The following is a 20,085-nucleotide window of genomic DNA, read 5'->3' on the forward strand; positions in this document are numbered from 1 at the left end:
ATGTGTTTCTGCTAAAAACAGCAGAAACTGGAACCTGCTGCTGGAACCAAGCAGTGTTTGGGTCAGAGGAACGATCTGCAGCACATTGTCAGGAGGAAGCGTCAAGGCTGGAGTGTGTGTGAACACAGTGTGTGTGTCAACAGGCCCGGCGCTTTGAGTAAAGCGATCCGGCGTGTCAAATGTTGCACATTGCTCGACCTTTGACCCCTGACGAGCCGTCGGACGTGAGGCGGACCAAACCCGGGTGTCTTTACAGGTTGTTTTTTTTAAGTGTAAATTCAACACAGGTTCAGTGAAGGAAGGCGGAGTCTGAGGGCGGAGCTCCAGATGTGATCAAGATGGTGTGATAAACAAAACAGCTTTCTGAGGACATCTTGGTCTGATTTAAACACCACACACACACACACACACACACACGTTTGTACAGCTATATGTAATGAGGACACTCATTGACATAATGCATTTCCTATCCCCTTACCCTAACCATCAAAAATTAATGCCTAACCCTGACCCATACCCTAAACCTAACCTAAACCTAGTTGCAACCCTAAACCAAAAATCAAGTCTGAACCCTCAAAAAAACCAAAAAAGGTCTGTCGAATAGTGAGGACCGGCAAAAATGTCCTCACTTTCCGAAAATTGTCTTGAGTGAAAGAGTGAAAGACATGCGCTCTAATTTGTCTTGGTTAATGTTTCATAGTAAAGTACAATATACGTTGTTAGTACTGTTGAAGAAGATCATCATATCTAAAGAACCTGACATTTTATTTCAGAGAGTGACGTTTGTAAATCAGATCCATGTTCATCCCACACGAAGCGCCTCTGGAGGAGACTTGGTTGTTGACCACTGTTTTTTGCAGAAGCCATCTTTATACAGGGCTTCTCAGCTATGGAACAAACTAGCTCATAGAATTAGAGACTCCACGTTACAAGCATTTAAAAAATCTGTTAGATCTTTGGTGAGTGACACGCTGATTGAGTTGGGCTAAAGAGTTGTCAATATATGTACGGCGAGAAATGTCTTTGTAAACTTTTGTTTTAACTTCTCTTTTACTGTAATTTTTTGTTAATGTTTTTATTGGGGCCCCAGGAAGACGAGCAACCACCACGGTGGAAGCTAATGGGGATCCCTAAACAACAATAAACAATAAACACTCACACACACACACACGTTTCTGCTTCTATAGTTGTGAAGACATTCATTTCCCAGCCCCTTACCCTAACCTTCACCATTACAATAAATGCCTAAGCCCAACCCATGCCTAAACCTGACATAAACCCAGTTCTAACCCTGACGCAAAAATCAAGTCTTAACCCTCAAAAAGGTTTGTGGAAAAGTGAGGACCGGCAAAAATGTCCTCAGTCTGTTCATTTAAAACTCATTCTAGTCCTCACTGTGAAGTATCTACAAGAACACGTTTCCCACTGGCCAAAAAACCCGTTTAAACCCACCAATACCCGGCTGCTGATGGCAGTGGGAAAGGGTTTACCTGGCATCTCGACCCGGGTCGATGCGGTGATTTCCGTGATGATGTCGCCGTAGCATGGCTACGTTAGCACGCTAGTTATTTTTGGTGAGATATCCTTCATTAAGACGACTCAGCGTTGGTAAGACGGTGAGATCAGAGAGCTTCTCTTGATCCGGGGAAAGAGGAGAGTCGTCGACCCCTCTCCCCTCTCCATCACACTGATGATGTCATCAACGTGGGACACTATCAGCAGCTCGCCTGCAGACAGTTAGACCCGGGTCTGCAGGCGGTGGGGAAGGGGTATTGGAGGGGCAGGAGACTCGCTCCTCCTCGTCTTGGCTCCGCCCCTTCCTCTCGTCCGAACGGGCCGGGCCGGGAGCTCCGGCGCCGCGGTCGAACAGGAAAAGCAGAATATGGGAGCGGAACCCACGGTTCCTCCTGGAACACGATTCCAAGGAGACGGCGGAGGATAATCCTGTGAAGGCTGATCAGAGCGGAGCGGGCGGCGGTCGTGTTTACGGCAGAACGAGCCGTTTACACGACTCCAGCATGTAATCCGCTCAGGAAAGACGCCGCCTGGTTTGAGCCCGTTGTTTGTTAGCATGAAGCTCAGAAATGAGGAAAGCTGTTTAACCGGCCAGCGTTAAAACGCAGCGATTCGCTGTGGTGATACGTGAAGGTAATGTTCAGCATGAAAGTGCTTTAAAAATCCGCCTCTACAGACCGTGTGATCAATCTGCATGAGTTCTTCTGTTCTATCAGTTTTGCGTTCTTGGTTTTTCGCTGTAGAAGTTCCTCATATTCAGCAAGCGAGGAATGAAATAACAGAATTAAAGGTGCTGTAGGCAGGATTTTGCTAGTCAATGCTAGTTTTTCTGTGTTTTATTTGGATTAAATGTTAGAGTATCCATTGATAATCCTTTAGGAGTGTAGCATAATTGCTCTACCGCGAGGGCGCAGCGTTTCCATCTGTCTCTGTTCTGAGCTGAAAAGGAATCTCGACAGCTCCAGGTATCTTTGACCAATCAGAAGAGCCCCTGAGGCTCTAACTGTGATTGGTCGAGGGGCGTTCGTCGCACGTTCTTGTGGGAGGGGCTTAACTTGCGTAAGGGCATGATGTCAGAGAAAACAGGACAGGATTGACTGTGCTGGGTTTCAAATCGCCATCTTGCTGAGGTAACCCTAAGCAAGATGGCGGAGATGCGGAATCCTGCCTACAGCACCTTTAAGGTGGAGGTTCTACTGGCGTGGATTCAAAACAGTGTATTCTGACGGCACACACTAACCACTGCACCACAGCAGAGCACACAAGAAGAAGAAATGTTTGGTAACACTTTATTTGAAGCCCCCCTGTATAACACATTATAGATACATTTATAAAGCATTATAATGCCATTATAACACGTGTAGCTTTAGTTACAAACATTCATAGATGATCACAATGCCAGGACCTAACCCTAACCCTAACCCTAGTCCTAAACTGTATAGTGAGTTATAAAGCATTGTGATCATTGATGAGTGTTTATAACTACTTACAATGTGTTCTACCGGGTGCTTCAAGTAAAGTGTTACCAAATGTTTAAATGCAGGCAGGAAGAGACGGAACCTGACAACTCAGAGGAGTTCTCACACAAACATGCAGACAAAACACTGCGGCTGACACACACACACACACACACACACACACACACACACACACACACACACACACACACACGCACAGTCTCGTATTTCTATCCTTGTGGGGACCTTCCATTGACTCCCATTCATGTCTAGCCCCTAACCCTGACCCTTACCCTAACCCTAACCCACACCACAACAAAGCCTAACCCTAAAGAAATGTTTTTGCACTTTTACTTTTTTCAGTAACAACAACATGGTCAAGAAAACACTGTTTCTCCTACTTAGGACCGGAAAAAGGTCCCCACAAGGCACGTCGTTTCACGTTTTGCTATCCTTGTGGGGACATTTGGCCCCAACAAGGATAGAAATACGAGAACACACACACACACACACACACACACACACACACACACACACACACACACACACACACACACACACACACACACGAGAAAATCAAGTTCAATGGGGATGGATGGATGCATACATAATAAGAAATAATAAGATTGATGATGTGACAAATAATCAGGCAGAAAACCCCGGGAAGGGTTGGAATGGCAGGATTATTTCTTCATGGACTCCAGAGCGGAACATCCTGGAGTCTGAACTCAAACCTGAAGCTTTATCAGCGGATCACGAGGAGCGACCAGACACTGCTGCAGCAGCGCTCTGTCGCCACACTGTGGCTTCCTGCTCTCATTACAGCCTGATTCAGACTCAATCAGCCTGAAGGAAGGAAGGCAAAGGCAGTTTGTGTCCATTTTATTTAGTCTGCATTCTCACAAAAGCAATCAAAGACTCCAATCTCAACATAAATCTCATTAAATGAATGTAAAATCCAGAGAGAAGTCCTTGTAAAGGTTGAATTCTGCGTGTTTTGTTGAACTCCCCCTGACAGCGCGGCCCGGAGGCTGATGCTCCTTTCAGCTTTAAGTCTAACGCCTTGTTGTAGACCTGTTCAAAAAAATCCTTATCTCAGATTTTCATTCCCTTCCACCTTTGGCAAAGCCACATAATGTACATATTTTAGTGATATGGAGAACTTTATAACCTCTAATTGTGTATGTGCTTGGTGTCATGTGAACGGAAATTTTATAAACTTTCAGTTGTTACAAGCTGTTATGCCATAACATTAATAGCTGTGTCTTTAAGAAAAACAGAACCACATGGGCTTTGTTTTTAAGCGATTTCACCAATACGTCAACAGTACAACTTCATGGCTCTTGTGGCAGCAGAACTGTGGTCCCAGCAACATATAAATGATATATTCAGTCATTTTCGAGCTTTGAGAATGGGACTCAGGCCGTACTCAATAAAAATCTGAGATAAGGATTTTTTTGAACAGGTCCAGCCTTGTTGTTTTTATTTTTTGTGAAATGTTTCTGGTGTAAATCCGTCTGACATCTCAGCTCAGCGTTCACCGTTGTGTTCTGTCTGCTGCGCTTCAGCAATGGGTTAAAAAAATCAACAGTTTTTATGATTCACTTGGTCATTTCGCGTGGCCGACTTGGCGCCTCTCACAGGCTAGTTTTGGCCCACAGGTCTTATGTTTCACACCCTTGTGCTGCTGATTACAACAGAACTTTAAACAAGTATTATGAAATGTGAAAATAATGGTCTTTTACAGTATTTAGTTTTTTCATTCGTATTATTTTCAGGATCAGTTCTTGTAGAGTTAAAATTTTCAATACTTTGTGGGAAAAAAACCACCTAATTTAACATGATTAATGTGCAAAAAGCTTCACATGAAGTGAAAACGTGAGCAGTGGAGGTAAAGTGGGAGACTGAGGCCCTCTGGTGGATGGATGGAGCACTACAGGTTCAGGTGACTGAAACAGCCTGACACTCAGGAAGTCAGTTCACTCATGCTATTCTTATTCATATGTTCAATTCTCCTTTAATCGGTGCCATAATGCTGAAATGACTGCACATGAAAGTGTGTGTCTTCAGCCCACATGACGTGAAACACACAGCCCTGGGTATTAACACTGCGACAACAACCCAGTGAGTCCCTGGAGTCCGAACCCTGCAGGGTTCATCCACTCACAACACGAACTAATGAGGTCTGAAGAATCTGAAGTCACTTAAACCACACAGGTGAAGGAGACACTTTCTGGAAACACTATAAGTTTAATTTATTTAAAAAAAGGTGAGTTTGTAAAAAAAAAAACATGCAGGATGCAGCTTCTGCAGATGTTTCTTCAATATTTCACTGGGTTTTGCACCTGAAGGTTTCTTTAAAATTGGATTTATGTTTGGTTTTTGTGACATTATCACGATATAAAGAAAACCTTTAAGTTAAAGCTGAACGGTTGTTACTGTTTTAGCTCCGGCCTGCTCGGACTGACACAGAATCAACAGGCTTTTTACCAACATCAGCCTGGAGACTGCTTTCAGATTGCAGTTATTTATTTTAGGCTTTGTGACAAAACTTCTATTCCCAAAAGAAATGGAAGAAAAATTTGGATTTATCCATATTTAAAGGTATTTGAATGCCTGTGTGCAGCTTCAATGAGACAAATAAGGTGACGATTTCAATATACGAGTATATTGAATAAGCATGTCATGTATATCGTATAAGCATGTCTGTTTGCCAACAGAATAAAAAAGTAATGCTTATATCTAAAGTGTATAAAGGTCATGGTGACTGTTTCCGCTCTGCTCCAGAAAACACCTCAACAGCAGGAAGGAGAGGCTTCAGCAGCAGGACCCTCACTCCTCAGACACTCTGGTCCCCAAAATCGAAAATGTCTCGATTTTGCAGAATGAAACGGAAAAGTTATCAGTTTTCCATGAACTGTTCCAGTGATTCGGGGTTTGTGGTGAAAGCTTCCCTCCATCCTCCACAGCAGCGCTGCAGTCAGTGAACCGGCCGAACCGAGCCGAGCAGAACCGAGCCGTGCCGAACAGAGACGAACCGCGCGACGCACGCGCGGCGGAGGGAGAAGAGGAAGAGGAGGAAGAGGAAGAGGAAGAGGAGGAGGAGGAGGAGGAAAGGGTGTCTGACAGAAGCAGATGGAGGGTAACGATGTATCGATAGAGGAGGAGGCGCGCGGATCGCAGACCGGGAGGAAGTGAGGACACGCGGAGGGAGCCGAGCGGAGCCGAACTCAGCCGAGCAGAGCCGAGCGGAGCCGAGCGGAGCCGAGCGAGCGCGTCTCCGCTGTCGTGCGGCTAAAATCTCGGGTTTCAACCAACCGAGCTCTATTCTGAGGAGGTGGGCCAAGTCCCGAGAGAGAGAGAGAGAGAGAGAGCGAGAGAGAGAGAGCGAGAGGAGGAGGAAGAGGAGGAGGAAGAGGAGGAGGAAGAGGAGGAGGACGCCTGGCTCCTGGAGATCAGACCGGGATGTCGTTGCTGCTGCTCTTCATGCATCCTGCATCCAGGACCAGACGAATTGACATTTCCTCAATATTCACGGTAAGATGCAGATCCTCCCTCCTCTCTCCATCCCTCCATCCATCCGTCCTTCCCTCCATCCACCCCTCTCCACCTGCAGCATCGCTCCAAACGCCTCCTCTCCTGCACAGGTCTGTTTGCATGTCTGCAGGGCAGAGCCGCCTGGATATATGTTAAAGTTGATCCTCCCTCGCGCTTTAATTATGTAATGATCCAGAGGGCGGCTGACCGGACCGACTGGCCATCGATCCCTGCAGCCTGCAGGGTGTGTTTATCCATCCTGAACTCACACACAAGTGTTGCAGTCCGTGCATTTCGGAGAGACATTGTTCTCTGCCAAACAAAAGCCCTGCAAGTTTATGTAACTGCACAGAGGCTTGAAGTTGAGCCAGTGCCGTAATAAATGCATAAAACCCGCTTCTCCTGCAGCTGCTGCAACATTAAAATGCTGTTTACACATTAATGCATGAGTGCTAATCCAAAAACTGCTCAAATGAGGCCACTTCTCCTCCTTTTTTCACTCTTCCACTTTTCGTTACGTAACAGTTTCGTGCATGTTGCTCTGCTGCATTCATACTTTACTGTTTGCAGAAGCAAGTTGGATTTTTTTACAGGCAGGGAGAGAAACGAGCTTCTGCTCAGCAGAGGGAGGAAACCCACAGGTGCAGACATGCGGAGAAGCACGGGACTAAAACCAGTTTCCAGAGGAGGGATGCAGGCTTAAAGTCAAACTGTTCAAACTGAACACTGAAGCCGCTTCGTCCTTTAATATCGGTTTTCAGAAATTAAAAAAATAAAAAATAAAAAGAAAATCAACATTTATGTGACTGAAACGAGGGTGTGTAAGGACAGTGGGTATTTCCCGGTGGGCTAATTAATGCTACTAGTTACTTATTATATACTACTAAAAACAATGCTAATTAGCATTAGTTTTTTCCTAAAGATCGCTCAGTTGATTACTGTTCAAACAGTTTGCTGTCTGTGTATATATGAATGTGAACAGTAGTGGAGTTGAGTGTTTGATTACAGTTACTAGTTACCTGTAGTAAAGCCACTGTGGATTTGCTTTACTAGGCAGGATCACTACTACGAGTTACTCTACACATCCAAACATACATTTGTTGGACGTTTCTACATGCATGTGAATAACAGAGGAGTCATTGTATAAGTTGATTAGAGTTACTAGTTACCAGTGGTTAAGTTACTTTACTAGTTACTGAAGATTAGTACTCGAGTCATTGATTACTGTACTATTACAAACCCTCATTAGTTTGTAACGTGTGTGCATGAATGTGAATAGTGGAGGAGTTACTGTATTTTCGTAGTTGATTACAGCTACTAGTTACTAGTAACTGTTAGAAATAGCAGTCATGTTACTGTGGGTACGAGATACCAGCTACTAAACTGGACGACTTTATGAGAGTCGTCTCTGTTGGTCAGTGTTTTCAATAAAAGTGCATTTACATCATGACCAGCTGATGAAAAATAGTACTTGATTATACTGTAACTACAAGTTACTGCTTTAAACAGGAGTAGTTAGTTAAGTTTGTTTCATTTTGCTGAACAGTCGTACTGTTGGTTACTGTACTGATACAAACGGGTTCCGGTCTGCTACTCCTCAGAAATCTGGTCAAAAATCCAGGTTTTCTTTGGACTTTTCACTTTTCTGCTCGGCGGCTTGGCCGGACTGGAGCCTCCTGCGGCCCGGTTATGGACCACGGGCCTCATGTTTGACGCGTCTGGTGAGATCTGACAAATCATGTGAAGAAAGCCGAGTAAATGAGGAAACATAATGAATGCAGATGTGTGCGTGTGTGTGTGTGTGCGTGTGTGTAAAAGGTCTGATTAGTGTGTAAATGCCCTTCACAGTCATCAATACCCCATCTGGGGCAATATTTGATGAAAAATGTGACAAAAGCACAGTGAAAGACACACACACACACACACACACACACACACACACACACACACACACACACACACACACACACACACCAGGAGCCTGTGGGTGGAGATACACTGGTTTGGATCAGTGTTTTTTCCTCCCACTCGCTGGACTCTCTGGTTCGGTACAGTAGCCTCGGCGCCTCGGAGCAGCTACAGTAAACCGGTCAGCTGGTCATTAACGCCGCTGCGCTTCACACACCTTCAGAAGGGTTTTCACAGCAGACCGATCGGAGCCGGTCCAGAGGGGATCAGCCTCTGCAGCAGGGGGGTCTGCAGGAGACCCGCACGGCGCTGCAGAGGAGGCAAAGACCCGGGTCAGGCTTTGATTTGGCGCAAATTCATTAAACCAGGAAGCCCGACTGATGCTCATGTGTCGAAAGAAGGCAAGTAGAGAGTAGATTATCTGAATCTAGATGTGTGAAATGAGTGAAGTCGGAGGAAGATGCTCTATAATCTGGATGTTAGAGGAGGAAGATGCTCTATAATCTGGATGTTAGAGGAGGAAGATGCTCTATAATCTGGATGTTAGAGGAGGAAGATGCTCTATAATCTGATGTCAGAGGAGGAAGATGCTCTATAATCTAATGTCAGAGGAGGAAGATGCTCTATAATCTGATGTCAGAGGAGGAAGATGCTCTATAATCTGGACGTTAAAGGGGGAAGATGCTCTATAATCTGGATGTTAGAGGAGGAAGATGCTCTATAATCTGGATGTCAGAGGAGGAAGATGCTCTATAATCTGATGTCAGAGGAGGAAGATGCTCTATAATCTGGACGTTAAAGGGGGAAGATGCTCTATAATCTGGATGTTAGAGGAGGAAGATGCTCTATAATCTGGATGTTAGAGGAGGAAGATGCTCTATAATCTGGACGTCAGAGGAGGAAGATGCTCTATAATCTGATGTCAGAGGAGGAAGATGCTCTATAATCTGGATGTCAGAGGAGGAAGATGCTCTATAATCTGATGTCAGAGGAGGAAGATGCTCTATAATCTGATGTTAGAGGAGGAAGATGCTCTATAATCTGATGTTAGAGGAGGAAGATGCTCTATAATCTGGATGTCAGAGGAGGAAGATGCTCTATAATCTGATGTCAGAGGAGGAAGATGCTCTATAATCTGATGTCAGAGGAGGAAGATGCTCTATAATGTAAACATCAGCTGAGGTTAGCAGCTACACCTTCAGTCGTCGCTGCGGTTTGCTCTGCATTGTGGGTAGAATGTGTTGGTGTTGTCCTGTTTTGGTGAGCAGTGCTGATGTCAGGCCGTCCTCTTCGTCCTCTTCGTCGTCCCTCCTGGACGGAGACGCCGGTCTGGACCCTGACGCTCGTCTCGGCCACATTCAGCGGAGTGAAACTGGATTTTCTCCCAGAAGTCTTTGAGACGTGGCGACGCGGCGTGAAAACCTGGAACGCTCCGTTCCTCGGGGATCGAACCGCTGATCTGCCGGCCCTGGTGACCCGGCCGTCACGGGAGCCGAACCCGGGGGCTTTTAACGGGGGCAGGGTCCCCGGAACGGAGAGCCGGGTCCCGCCTGCCCGGCCGCCAAACAGGGACTGACAGCTGAATGGATGACGGGGCTCCACGGCTAAATAGACTGTCAGAGAGCTGGAGGAGATGGATGAGGGAGGGGGGAGGGACCGGGGGGGGGGGTGATGGACTGCCCTCCAGGCTTCCCCTCTTTCCACCACTTCCTCCTCCATCCTTCGCTCCTGTCTTCTTCTCTTCCTCTTCATTTCTCCTTTTGGTTAATCTGACGTTATTACAGATTCTGTTCTGTCTCCATGGCAACGGAGGAAAACGCAACTTTTCTGAAACACCACTGCTGAACCTGGTCCCAGTTCAGGATTCTCCTGGTCCTGGTCTCTTGTCTTTTAAAGCTCAGTGAATATTAAAAGGTTCAACACCGTCAGAAAGTCCTTCTTTTAATTCCTTGATGCATTAACTTTATTTATTACTGAATTTTGTGTGAAAATCACTGGGTTTTTTTTCATTCTCACGTTTCACTGCCTGCATGTCGCCCCCTGCTGTTCAGGAGTGTAAAATCATTAAAATAATGTTTTACTGTTCGTTCTCTCCGTGGCTGTCGCTGCTGCTCTCCGAGTCACTTCTTCTGGGTGTTTGGCTGGAGCTTACACAAATCCTGTGTGTGTGTGTGTGTGTGTGTGTGTGTGTGTGTGTGTGTGTGTGTGTGTGTGTGTGTGTAAAAAAGGAGCGAGATAGGCTGAATTCTTGCTGCCAGAGTGTGTTGTCTGTAATATCTGTGTGTTAGCAGAAACAGTTATGTAACAACAAAGCACCATAGGTTCATGAGTCACACACACACACACACACACACACACACACACACACACAGGACAGGAGGATGGAGATTCTCACACGTGTTGACGAGCGTGTGACGCCTGGCCGTGTGCGCGACAGCTTGAGCCGATCTGCAGGACTGTGAGCAGGAAGCGAACATATGCAGCATCTCATGAATATTCAGCCTTTCATTCATCCTCTCATCAGGAGACGCGAGATTCTTCACTGAAACACCAGGAAGTGGAACTTCAGCCCATTTCAAACCTCTCAAATATCAGTAAATCAGTATCCATGGAGACGGAGTCCCAGCGTTTCCAAACAGTTCCTCAATAACGGAATTTTATTTTTTCAGGAACGTCTCAGATTTTTTCCCCTTTAAAACAACTGGATGTTTATTTCCTCTGTGATTATTTCTACTTCCTGTTGAAGAGAGCAAGATAATCCAATCACCATTGATTCATGTCACCAGCTCTTATTCTGAAATCCCCAATTACTTCCTCATGAAATCACAACACAGGATCACACTGGAGCCTACTCAGGGGAGAGAGTGTGTGTGTGTGTGTGTGTGTGTGTGTGTGTGTGTGTGTGTGTGTGTGTGTGTGTGTGTGTGTGTGTGTTTCAAGTATTGATTGGAACATTTCAAGCCTGTGGCCATGTTCCGGAAAGACCAATGCACACAATCACACACACACACGCGCGCACACACACTTGCTGTTTGGTGTGGGTGGCCACTTGACTGACACACACACACACACACACACACACACACACACACACCAGCCTGAGGCTCTCTGAACAGCTGGGCTCGGAGGTTGTGACTTGCACATCAGTCTCCTCTCTCTGTAGAACAACACGGCTTCGCTGAGTGTCTTTCATTTCTGCCTCTGGTTTGCCGCTCGCCGCCTCGCCGCCTCGCCGCTCGCCGCTCGCCGCCTCGCCGCTCGCCGCCTCGTCGCTCGCCGCCTCGCCCTCTGCAGGCCTCACACCGTCTCCTCTCTCTCCCTCTCCCTACACACCGAGCAGCGGCGGACAGCGCTTGACTTTGGCTTCCTGCCGGTTGAGATGTGCCAGTAGCGACGCTGAGATCCGGGGTTCATGCTGATGAAATTGATCTGCTCAGGTAAGGAACTTTTATTTTGAAACGGGTGTTTTTGATCTGCGGTTAAGTGGGACAGAACTACAGTAGAAATGTGTTTTTCCAATATTGTGAGAGTTATTCAAAATTGATTTCACTACATATTTTGTCAAAATATGAAATGTCAAAAATGTCTTTGTTTTCCTCGGAGTTTTACTGCAAGTACACTTCTGCAGCCAAAGTCTGACAAACTGCAACACAGGAAGTAAACGTGAATTCTCCCGAAAAATGATGGAAAAAAGTGCATCCCAAAAATGTTATAAAAGTTTGTAGGTTTAAAGTTGACTGTGTCAAAGAGTCAGACGTTCTTTGATCACTGCCGCTCGACCAGACATGTCTGGATTCTTCTGTTCATCTGTTGTGTGACTAAGTGCTGTTGTGGTAGGAGTTGGCATTGATTTCAGGAATTGAACCAGCAGCTTTGACCCGGGTTTGTCCGGTCTTCCAAATGCAGCATTCGGTGAACACATGAACACATGAACAGCAGACACGTCATTTCAGCCAGTCGGTCACTTTCCTGATTGTTGTAAATCACTACTTTTGTGTGTGTCGGTGGATTTCTGGACCCGTTCAAATCACTGTTTTACTGTAAAAAAACCTAAAAGTGCCAAAAATGTTTTTACTGAAAATAGAGAGATACTCTGAATAACTGAGCGGACGTCGCTTCCATTCGTCTTGTTGTAGACGTGGTTAAACTTAAGAGGTCCTCACAAAGCGCCGTCTTCCTGAGGGCCTTTGGAAAATGACTAAAGGAGCGAGGTTCTGTGCTCGTAGGTACCGTGGAAGCATGTCGGATAAGTAATCAGTCATTAGTGCAGCACTGAGTCGGGCAGCTGCAGGTACAGAGTCTAGAGAAATAACAGAACGTTCCTGAGCAGCCGTCAGGAATCATGATCCAGCAGGAAGAGCCGGCCCACAGCCAGACAGAGCTGATCCGACCGAACAGCCGCTCACTCTGGGAAATCACTGCAGCGCAACACAAACATCCCCACAACGCAAAGACCGAGATCCACAGACAGACACACATAACAGAGTCTGAGCAACAACAGCAAAAGACGCATGAAGAGACGGCGGAGAGCTTCGTCTCCAGGTGAAACGGCGTGAAACACGAAGACAACGGCAGGAAGACAACAGCCTGCACCTCAAGGCTGGGAGCAGGACCAGCGCCACACAGTCCAAACGGTCAGTCGACCGGCCGCTCTGAGAACCCTCCAGCATGAACGTCACAGCAGAACCCTGCACCTCAAGGCTGGGAGCAGGAACCAAACCCGGCCCGAGGAGAATAAATCCAGTCCTGCCGTCTGCTGTTGGACAGCAGCTCTGAGCGGGGAGGGGTACCGTTCAGGACTCCTCAATACCAAGACTGACGGGACGATCAATCAGGCCAATCAGATCAGTCAGATTACTGGTGAGGCTAAACTGTCCGTGGATCAGCTGGTTCCGGGCCACAGAGAGAGAACAGAAAGGTTGATGTTCATAGTTTACATCACTGACTTTTATTCTGGAAAAGCTTCACTTCTGTCAGCGCCTCTTTGCTGCACTAAACGTCTCAGTGTTTTCCTCCACCGTGAAGCCCTCAGTGAAGAATAATGCTGTTAATCTAGTTTCAGGTATTTTAAATGTACCGGGACTCGTCCGGTACCGGGGCTCGGTACCCCTCCCTCGCTCTCAGCTGCTTCCTCGCTGGTCCAACGCCACACAGATCACCCACAGCGTGCACGCTCGTGCACAAACTCACTTCCACTCTAAACCATTATGAGCAGGAAGGAACAGCAGCTGTGGTTACCTGGACCCAACTTAACCCAACTTAACCCAAGTTAACCCGGTTAAATTTACACCATGTAAACACTTCAGTCTGGTCGATGTGCACCGGAAAGGCGGGGTGGAGCTGGGGTTTTGAGGGGGGGTTGTCTTTGGTGTTTTGAGGGGGGGTGTAGTCTGGGTTTTGGGGGGTGGGTAGGTGTAGTCATTGGGGTGTTGAGGGGGGTTTGTAGTTGGGGTTTTGAAGGGGGGTGTACTCCGAGTTTTAAGGGGGGGTGTAGTCCAGATTCTGGGCAAAGCCCGATGTGGGATTCTGTGATCAAGACCCAAACTGCAAAGCATTATGGGATTGATCCATTGAAATGAATGGAGCCTCGTCCGCCATCATTCAGTTCTCATGTAAACGGATCAGTCTGATCCTCTAATCAGTCAGAACTGGATCTGATCGTAAACACAGCTGCTGCTGGGCGACAGTCGGACTCCGGCGCCTCGAAACATCCAGGATGAGAGGAGAAAGCCGCCCGGTCCTACCGTCAGTCGCCACTCTGCAGCTCTGAGGTCCACAACACCTCCAGTTCTCCTGTGAAGTCCAAAGCTGGCGTCCTCCGCTCGCCTCGGTCCCTGAATGCACCATCAGAGACAGAGAAAAAAAAACAAACCCAAATCTTTTACACTCTGCAGACATTCAGGAGGCTGTTAACAGAATATATGAAAAATACTGCAGAAAGTTTGTCGTCTGGAGACATTTTCAGTCTCTTCCTCCATGTTTTACGTGCTCGTTCAGGAAACTCAATCCAGACAAAACCTCCACTTCAGCTTGAAACAGAATGTCATCTAATGAAGGTTTGCAGTCTTACGTCTGCAGTCTCTTCCTTCAACACACAGTTCAGCTTTTCACTGGAACAACATTTGTTTGTGCTGCTGGAGTCATGATGAGCGGATTGATGCAAAGAAAGTCGTCCTCAACAGTCACCAGATCGGACGCTACTGGATCACTTCTCACTGGATCACTTCTCACGATCAAATCAGGTTTTACATTCTGAAGAGGTGAAGCTTGTTCAAGAAGAAACAGACCAGAGGATTTTCTGTGGTAGTTTGATGGAACTGCTTCTTCTGCCTGCAGCTGTGAAGACCTATCAGGATCATTAACTACTGGTGTGTTCATGGTGCATTCAGGGACAACTAGGACTTCACCACACACCTTCCAGAAGATCTTCCACAAAGAAAAAAAAAAAAAAAGAGAGACGCACTGGTTTTCTATTTAACCGATTGCCATATCTCATTATTCTTGGTTAAACTGCACTATTTGTGTTTTTAATATTCTGTTCATTTGCACTGTTAGAGTAGCAGCTCTGCATAAAGCTAATAAAGGGATTTTATTCTATTGTATTTCCCTGCAGTTTTAGTAGCTTTTAAAGCTGAAAAACATTCTTTCATCTAATTTTTCACTATTTTCTTAAAAAAAATAGGGTTGACTTTTAAATCAGTTACCAAAAATACTATTTAAATGTTCTCAATATTGGAAAAAAATGGGCTTTAGCCAACATTCAATTGGCTTTACTCATAGGAAGTATTTTTCAGGGCACATTTTTTGGAAAAAAGTACATATTTCACAGTAAGACAGAGGAAGACGTCTTTACTCAGCTGTAAAAATCCAGATTTGAAAGGAGCAAAATTTCCCAGCTGGTTCCTCGCTCCGTGAACGCACCACGAGAAGTCAGAGGCTGTGTTCGAAACCGCGTACTTACCTACTACTCACACTAACTTATTGAGTATGCAGTGCGTCTACACTGGCAGTGTGCGATTTTGAGTAGGCGAGAAGTTCCCGGATGCATACTGCATTGGCTAGAAATGTTGAGTCGACGTCGTGAGTTCACTACTCATACTGAAATTACCCAAGATGCAACGGGACGGACATTTGAATAGACTTTATTCAGTTCACAATGACTGTTTCTTAATGATGTACATTTACCAAGCTGAGTATGGTTCTAGATATAATTTTCCCTCCAATTTTTGTGCTCGTAGGTATGTTATGTTACGAGATTTCTGATTGGATTTACATTGATTAAAAATATATATATGAAAAAACACATCTGACAACAAGTCCATGCTGAAAGCGACCATGATGTACCGAAGACGGCGAGCCGATCTTTGTTGAAGAGCCGAAAAAACTCTCCGTCGGTAAAGCATCATAATTGGCGTCATAACTGGTCCGTTAACGGGACACCGGTCCAAACGGTGATGTTAAGCGAGATATATTGCTGAAAGGTTGGCTTCTTGTTTTCAAAGTAAAAGCACAGATTTACCACTGAGGTTTCTTTGCATGAGAAAGGGAAAGGGGTGCTTTATTTGTGTGAAAATAACCGGAAGTGCGTTGCTCACTACGGCCGGCTTGAATTTCACCGAATTCGTCCAAACAAAATCATGAACGGCTGATATTCGGACAAATAAACGACACACTCGGCTCTCAACGACCACTTTGTCGCCTAATTTACAAAAAAATCTCGATGAACTTATACATTTGAAGAGTTTAGAGCTAAAGTGAAATCAGCTTCAGCAGGTTGATTTCTGCTCAGGGAGGAGTGCAGTGCATTGTGGGTTATTATGTAGTATGCTGTATTGTAAACGCTTTGCATACTGTTTGATGGACTGAGTAAGCAGGATGCAGGATGGATAGTATGAGTATGGAAGGATGTAGGAGGCAGTATGCAGTTTTGAACACAGCCAATAATAATGAAAACTGTCCGATGTGGAACTTTCCAAGAGAAAACCGAAAACTGTAACCACGTTCTGGGTGTCTGTTTACGTTACGGCGGCGCTCGGAAGAACTGAGAACGCAACTTTTTGGGAATGGCTGGCAAGATGGAGTTTTTTGAGTCTGTCTCCATGGAAACAGGAGGAAAAAACGCCACTTGTGTCGAATTCTGAGTTCATGAACACCGTGTTGGAGCCGAGCCCTGATCCAGGATCTGGAGGAACGTCTGAAAGTGGGCAGAGAGCAGCTTTGTCTGGTCCGGTGTTCTCACGCTGTGTGGCTTCACTCGTTGTTGTTGTTGTTTTCCTTTATTTAGCCTTTGCTGGATTTACAGGTCGAGCTTTTAAACCCCAGAGAACAAGGTGGACATGTGTAAATATAGAAGCTTCCCGTCTCAATAAAAGATGAATCGCTGTCTTATGCAACCAGTCCTGACCAGAAGAGACGGAGGGACGGAGGGATGGAGGGAGGGACAGATGGGTGGAGGGCTGCATGAGCAGATGGATGGATGGACAGACGGACAGACGTACGGCTCAGACTCAGCCAGGTTTATTAATCCCAGTCAGATCAGTTCGGTCCAGCAAATGAAAATGAATGAGTGAACAGAAACAGAAACCTGCAGAACCAGACATTCAAAGCTTTTTGAAAATGTCTCCCAAGGTGGAACTTTTAGAAAAACACTGCAACTTTGTCATTGTGTCAGTAAAGCACCTTTCTTGAATTACCGGGGCTCAGAAAGGCTCCCGCAGTCCTGCGCTGCACGCCCCCGTTGTTCTGCACATGCTCAGTAGATGCACCGTCACGGACACCGTTTTCAAAATGTTCCCGTGGAAACGTAAAACTTTTCTGAAACAAAAACACAAAAACTACATTTTCGTGTAAACGGGGCCTGGAGGGAAGATTCCCTCCCTCTGCTCCCGCGGACGGGACGAACATGAACATGAGTGGGACGCTGTGCCCGGGCCGAGGAACCCCGGTTTGACCCTGAACCTGCTCACAGACATCAGCAGGAAGCTCTCAGGTGTGTCCTGCTGTCTCCTTCTGTCCTTTTAACTCGCTTACATCTCCCTCGCTCCTCCATTACCCCCCCTTCATTCTGTCCTTTTCTGCACTCTCCTCCTCTGATCTATTATTCCATCCTGCTCCTCCTCGCTCTCCTCGCTCTCCCCTGACACCTGAATCTCTCCACCGCCCTCAGACCTCCAGCAGGAGGAGCTGGATGAAGGCAGAGCGGTGAAACGCCGTGTGTCTCTGCAGATCCTTCTTCACCCGGCGTCTCGCTCAGTTTGACATTTTACTCCGGCTTTGTGTTCGCGAGCGTCACCGTGTGTGAGATCCTCACGGGAGCGAGCAGACCCAACACGTTGTGTTCTCACACACCGCACACACACTCCGCTCTGCTCTGAGCCTCAGTCTGCAGCTTCAGTGTCTCTGCTCCGACACCAGGGTCACATGTCCAATTCTTCAGCCGAGAATCGAATCCCTCTCTCATGTTAGTGGAAAAGATTGTTTTCACGGTGTTTTTCACCTGTTTGCACCACCATGGTGCTCAGAGCAACTCAACACGCAACTTTTAGAAAAGGCTATGTATCAATGGAAACGGGGAAAAAGGGAAAATGCAACTTTTTGAAAACGATGGGGCTCTGTCTCCATGGAAACGGAGAAAATGGAACTTTTTGAAAACGATGGGGCTCTGTCTCCATGGAAACGGAGAAAATGGAACTTTCTGAAAACTAAGCGTTTTTGAAAATGTGCAGCACCGTCGTACTGACCGTTGCTCTGCTCATGCTCAGTAGAGGGACGTTAAAAACGGTGTTTTCCTCCAGTGTCATGCGTCCCGGTTCAGACTGTCCCGGGACTCTGAGAGTTTTGGAATGTGACGTTATGATATTTCCAAGTTCCAAGCATCAGCGAGAAGAAGCACAGGGATCAGGACGGGATCGTGGAGGCAGATGGGACGGCTGCCCGCCATGTTCCAGAGTGGGAGTGTTTTCAGAGGGAGACCTGCGCTCGACCTCCAACATCGGCGCCAAAGATAAAAGCGAAAACACCATTTACATATGAGAGCAGCGGCATCAGATGCAGATCTGAAATGGAATTTCCTTCGGTTCCTCCTCACTGCACACATCATCACTCCATCCATCCATCAGAGCGGCACAATGCCGCCGAGCCGTCAGCCGCCACCTTCACGTGCTTTATGGAAATCAGGAGGAAAAAGTGGATTTAGCGGCGTTCTACTTCCACCTCTCCCTCCCTCCTCGTCTCTTTCTGCCTCCGTCTGTCCGTGCGCTCCGGTCCAATCCAGTCACAGTGTAAGGTCATTTATTTAAATCTATTTAAATGGATATGAGGCGTGTGCGTGTGCGGGCGGATTTCACGGCCTGGCAGGTCAGCAAATACCAAAGCTGTTCCGCTCGAATGAGTCCAGATCGGAGATCCTCGCACAATTAACACACACCACAGGTGGTCCGGCGCCGTGTGCGAACCGCAAGGACACACGGACGAAAAGCCATTTCCCACCTCTCCAATTCATCTGCATGTATTCATCCATCCATCATCGGCCCGGCTATCTCTGTATTCATCCATCTCTCTCTCCATTCCTCCATCAGTCCATCCATCCATCATCGTCTATCGACCAGTTTAACCATCTATCCAGCTTCTGTCCATCTACACAACCTCCATCCGTCTTCTGTCAGCATTCAGTGATCAGACTGTCTCATCCATGTGTTCAGCCATGCATCCATCCATCGAGTCATCCATCATCCACCCATCGAGTCATCCATTCATCCACCACTCTACTCATCCAACCTCCATCTATCATCAGTCCACCTATTTATCCATCCGCCTCTGCATGTGCTATCCAATCTGTCCATCCATGTACCGATCTATATGTCCATTCATCCATCCATCTACCCATCCATCCGTCCAGCCATCATTTATCCATCCATCTGTCCCTCCATCCATCCGTCCGTCCATTTATCCATCAGTATATCTGTCAATCAACACGATCAATCTGTAGTCATCAAACCTTGATCTGCCATTTATCCATCCTTTCATCAGTTCATTCATCCAGTCATTCATCGACTCGCCTGTGTCCATCCATCATTCCAACTGTCCATCTATTTTTCCATCTATACAATCATCGAATTACTTATTGACCCATCCATCCCTGTCCACTCATCCATCCCTTTGTCCATCTATCCATCCGTCTACCCATTCATCCATTCATCTGTCTGTCTACCCATTGATCCATCCATCCATCCATCTATCCATAAATCTACCCATTCATCATCCATCCATCCATCATCTAACCATCCGTCTACCCATTCATCCATCGATAAATTGACCCATCCATCCATCCGTCCATCTGTCCACTCACCCATCCATCCATCCACCCATCCACCCATCCATCCATCCATCCATCCATCATCTAACCATCCATCTCCCCATTCATCCATCCGCCCATCCTTATATTGACCTATCCATCCATCCTTACATCCATCCACCCCATCCATCCATCCATCCATCCATCCATCCATCCATTCACCCACCCATCCATCCATCCACCCATCCATCCATCCATCCACCCATCCATCCATCCATCCACCCATCCATCCATCCATCCATCCATCCATTCACCCACCCATCCATCCATCCATTCACCCACCCATCCATCCATCCATCCACCCATCCATCCATC

At 46.6% G+C, this 20,085-nt stretch overlaps 1 protein-coding gene across 1 annotated transcript in view; it reads left to right on the top strand.

The window, feature by feature from the left end:
- The first annotated feature begins 6,438 nt into the window (after positions 1–6,438).
- bean1 (brain expressed, associated with NEDD4, 1) overlaps positions 6,439–20,085 on the top strand; it is a 36,301-nt gene continuing 22,654 nt past the window's right edge. Inside the window, exons 1-2 of the mRNA XM_030106293.1 lie at positions 6,439–6,509; positions 11,758–11,854. Coding sequence (XP_029962153.1) covers positions 11,830–11,854 — 25 coding nt within the window. The 5' untranslated portion in view covers positions 6,439–6,509; positions 11,758–11,829. The remainder of the gene's footprint in view (positions 6,510–11,757; positions 11,855–20,085) is intronic.

Source organism: Salarias fasciatus, chromosome 13 (genome assembly GCF_902148845.1).
Source record: "Salarias fasciatus chromosome 13, fSalaFa1.1, whole genome shotgun sequence".
In the NCBI taxonomy this organism is placed as follows: domain Eukaryota; kingdom Metazoa; phylum Chordata; class Actinopteri; order Blenniiformes; family Blenniidae; genus Salarias; species Salarias fasciatus.